Source organism: Cibotium barometz, chromosome 48 (genome assembly GCF_041138505.1).
Source record: "Cibotium barometz isolate CiBa-2024 chromosome 48, ASM4113850v1, whole genome shotgun sequence".
Lineage (NCBI taxonomy): Eukaryota > Viridiplantae > Streptophyta > Polypodiopsida > Cyatheales > Cibotiaceae > Cibotium > Cibotium barometz.
The window spans coordinates 14,948,745-14,953,429 of NC_141093.1; the positions used below are offsets into that span (position 1 = coordinate 14,948,745).

General features: G+C 40.8%; 1 protein-coding gene across 1 annotated transcript; it reads left to right on the forward strand.

The window, feature by feature from the left end:
- Window positions 1-1,197: 1,197 nt before the first annotated feature.
- LOC147610854 (uncharacterized) lies at window positions 1,198-4,034 on the forward strand. Its single transcript, XM_086785102.1, has 7 exons — window positions 1,198-1,423; window positions 1,507-1,596; window positions 1,837-1,924; window positions 2,055-2,585; window positions 2,688-2,897; window positions 3,440-3,602; window positions 3,706-4,034. The coding sequence occupies exons 1-7, from the start codon at window positions 1,328-1,330 to the stop codon at window positions 3,845-3,847; spliced, it is 1,320 nt and encodes a 439-aa protein (XP_086641228.1). The 5' UTR covers window positions 1,198-1,327; the 3' UTR covers window positions 3,848-4,034.
- Window positions 4,035-4,685: the final 651 nt, after the last annotated feature.

The following is a 4,685-nucleotide window of genomic DNA, read 5'->3' on the forward strand; positions in this document are numbered from 1 at the left end:
AAAAGACTAATGTTGTAATGTATAAATTTTGTGCCTTAAATTCAAGGCAATGCTAGAAGACTTGACACACTAGTGGTGAAACCATAGTTTTAGCTCAAAAGTGCTAAAAGCTAGCAAAATCCCTAAAATTTCTAGAAATATTTCTTTATATCCATCCAATATTTCTTTATATCCATCCAATATTATGCTTATATTTCAATCAAAAAATACACTACAAATTGGTTATATCCATCCAATATTTCTTTATATCCATCCAATATTTATGCTTATATTTCAATCAAAAAATACACTACAAATTGGTTTTCAAGCATGGGCTCCACCTAAACTAGACTGACCTTAGCTTTGATCTCTCTCTCTCTCTCTCTCTCTCTCTCTCTCTCTCTCTCTCTCTCTCTCTCTCTCTCTCTCCCTCTCTCTCTCTCTCTCTCTCTCTCTTCCCCTTCTTGTTCCCTCAAATGAGCGTGGGAACAAAAATCTTTTACCGAAGGGTAGAAAAAACTTAATGAAATTATTATTAAATAATTTACAAAATCTGAAGTTGTTTTTTTCTTCGTACACACCTGGGGCCCACTCAAGTGGGTGGAGCCGATTTCCCCTTCCAACAATTAGCCAATTATCATGGTCGGGCAAGGGCGGGCAAGAGCCACGAATTAGGCATCTCCCATGACCACCGCGATGAGTCGAGCGCTGGAACAGCGGAGGGGTCTCGTATGGATCCTCCTATCTCGGGTGATCCACCAAATCTGAAGTTGTTGCCTCTATAAACTCTCAAATTTAGAGGTGTATTTAAGAAATTCGGAAGTTGCAATAACACTACATATCGTTTTTTGTCTTCTTGTGTCACACGTTACTGAGGCTCCCATGAATGCAGTTGCCTCATTTCCCACACTGATTGTGGCCCCTCTTCCTATCTCTCTTAGAAGACTCATAGCATACATCAATCCTTCTCACCATGGATTGATGATTTTGAACAAGCTTTTTTTAAAAATTTAAATCTAATTATAACTAAATCTTAAAAATTTGAAGGAGTTTTTTTTTTCTTTTCAATTTGAGAAGGCTTCTTGCAAAAAATAAACAAATTGTAGAAGTTGTAGGCTTGTTGTAAAAATTAAACAAGTTGTAGGCTAAACTAAACCTATCTTTTGGGTAACCATGAAGTCTAGTGTGGCATTGCTTACTTCTAGTCACCCCTATCGCTATCTTCAAAAAGGCTTCCTCTTTGGAAATTCTCTGCTACTCAGAATCCATATCTTCGTGTATCAAAACATTTATAAGTGTCATGGACTTTAATCTCAACCAAGTCTAGAGGGTAATTAGCACTTCAGGAATGGATCTCTTCGTAAGGGTGCTTTCTGGAAACAGCAGGTCGAAGGAGCGAACTACAGAGGCTGAGAAAGTTAATCAGGCCTTCAAAGCGAATGTGGTAAATTTACGGGCCAATATGAATTTGGTGGTGTGGTGTATTAAGAAGGTTAATTTGCACTCGTTTTTGGTGTGATTATACAGGAGACGCTTAAGAAGCTGGTTGGAGATGAAAGCCTGGAAGTATATGTTACGCTAGACACAGTCTACAATTCTTCGTTTCCCGAGGAGAAGGTTAGTGAAGCTTTTAGTCCTAATTTCCATTTAATGCATGGTTAATTTAATTTGTTAGTCCTAACGACAGCTCGGCTATACAACGGTGGACTCATTGTATGGGTTAAATTCATGCTTTCTTGTCTTAAATGTTTTTTTTACTGCTGCTAGAATGAAACTATGGAGGTGGCCTAGTTCACAGTTAACGTTGCAATAATGATATTTACTAAATTGATTTAGAATTGGCCTGATTATCCTCAGACTTTTATGAAAACTCCAAGTCGGGAAAGGCTACAGTCGAACGAACAGCTTATACTAAAGCTTCTGAATGAGCTGCATAAAATATTGGGTAAGTTTTGTCTGCTAAGATCATGATTAAGACGGCGCAGATCATTGCTTGTTTGTTAAGGGTGTTGTAATGCAAATTAATGAAGAGTTAACTGGAAGGTGAGAGGTGGTATGCATGGTTGATTGTGCAGACGTGCAGCCGGTGATGGGGCAGATGCTGGTGTTTCTTCGGAAGCACCGCGGGCGCATGGAGGAAATATCAGAGAGCTTGTTGGCTCTGCTGCAGCTTTTGACACCGCTGCTGGAGAGCAAGCAGGAACCAGGGTTCACGACGGACGATGTCGTTGACGCTATCGATTTGGAGTGGCACTGCGCGTCTGGGACTGCGAGCCCTTTGCTCAACGTCATCGCATCTGTGACCAATGCCACCCCAGCCCCCCCTTACAGTCGTGCCTTCTCAGAGCGCTCCAGGATACCCTCCCCTTCCCACGACCCGCCCACCAGCAGCCAGGCTCTCACCCCTTCCACTAATTCCTCTCAGTACCCCGCTATGTCCTGCGCGATCATTCCCGAGCTCGCCACAGCTGAAATCGAACCTAAATCTGAATTAGATAGCCAATTTCCTCTGTCCAGGAAGGGGTCAAGCTCTCCACCTTCTGATCACAAGGGGACTCTGGGTTTCACAGAAGGCTTCTCCGACAACCATAATCATTGCTCTCCAGGTTAGCTTAATTCGGGAATCGGAATAAAGTTCTACCGCATTTAATTTTTACATTTAATCGATTCTAATTAGCAAGCTGGTGGCTGCCCTCTTGAGCTTGCAGTCTCTCTATCGAGTTCTTTTGAGAATCAGACGAGCCCGAGCGGCAGTACCGAAAAGCATGTTGACGATCTGGAGCCGGCCGCTCTTCCTTCAGAGAAGGAAAACCAAGCAGTAGTGGCCGAGCATGTGAAATATTTTTCCCAGGAAGATGCTTCAGCCAGCGCGGATTACTCTTCCGACAAGAGTCCATGTTCACCGAGTTCAATCAGAGGTAGGAGTGCAAGCTGTGTACTAGTAGATGCAACTCTGTGCAAATGGAGTGGTGCGTTGAGTGTAACCAGTTGGCTCTCAATAGAGCGCCCAGGGTGATTGTTAACAAGTAGTTATGCCATCCAATGGACAACTATCCGGTGGATGCATGTGCATGTGTATGCTGTGCATGATTATGCATGTATGGTGGAAAAACCATAGTGTGCATGATTATACATGTATGGTGGAAACCATACATGTATTGTGGAAACCAACTCTAACATCTTGAAGGTGAAGGTCCTTCACAAAATCAAGTCCGGTGGTGGATGCATGTGCATGGTGTACATGATTATGCATGTATGGTGGAAACCATACTATCTTGAAGGTGACGGTCCTTCAACATAATCAAGTCTTTAGTCTTCTTTGTGATGATAATGACGTAGGTGAAGCTCTTCTAATGCATGTTGAAGGTGAAGGTCCTTCAACATAATCAAGTCTTCAATCTTCTTTGTGATGATAATAATGTATGTGAAGCTCTTCTAATGTATGTTCCTCCTCTTGAAGGTCCTCCGACATGTATAGAAAAGGATTCTCAGGTTGTGAGAACAAATTCTACACACGAAAAGGTAGAGAAGGAAGATGATCCCACAATGTTGCCTTGCAAAGTGGACCATCAATCAACTCCCCACCTCTTCGTCCAACCAAGTTATGATATTGAGAGCTCAATGTAAAGCCCTTGATCCTTACTCCTCTACTTGTCATGGGTACTTTAGTATGTTGATTTACTTCAATTTTGTTGCTTCACCTCCTTTGATCTTTTGTGTTGTTAGGTGGATTGATGTGGACGTCAACGACACAAGGTTGAAAAAGAAGCCTTGGTGGAAATCCTCTAAGCCGGGTCGACACCTTCGTGGGGAAAATCCCCGTTTCTTTCTTTGTTGTTATAGTAGCAAGTCTCTCACACAACCATAAAACCACTCTACTTACCTAAAACCATTGCCGTGTATGAATGTATTTAGGTACCTTCTATTAGTTTTGAACTAAGCACTATAATGAAAGATAAATAATTATGGCATTATGATAGTAGATAGGTCAATCCTAACCAGTTATGTGTACAAATTGGCAACAACAAATTTTAAACTTATATCATCTTTGACAAGTTTTAAATTCTCTTGTATGGGAGTAGTAACAAATATACATACATGCGTACATGTTGAACCTCTTCAAGCTATCATGAGTATACTTCTATATTAAAAGAGTAAACTTATCTTAATAAATTCCTCCAACATCTTCCGTTTTGTATTCGATATACATCATAACTTCTTGAATGTTTTCAAATGTTCCAAGTTACTAGCAACATTTGTGAGAATAAGATAATCAAATAAATGATTAGAATAATTTATGCTTGATATAAAGAGTAGGATAAACAATATTATAACATCCATGGACCAGACTAACAAAAACCTTGTTGGTTTTATTATGCCTTAGAGCCTACTTTAGATTATAAAGAAAGGTCCTCACTTTGGGATTATACCATCGGGATGGGACAAGGTTGAGTAACTCGATCGACATAATTGGATTGAGTTATGCTCCCAATAGCATCATTTCAAGTGGTATTCTTAGGACTTAACTTTATCGAGACTTGATCGAGTTACGATACTTGTCACCTTGGCCATCGGCGAGACGATAACCATGTAACTCTATCGAGTTACACGATATACATCCACACAGGTACAACATAACTCGATCGAGTTACACGATGGGCATCCAACATCCACCATGTAACTCAATTGGGTTGTGTGGTGCCTTG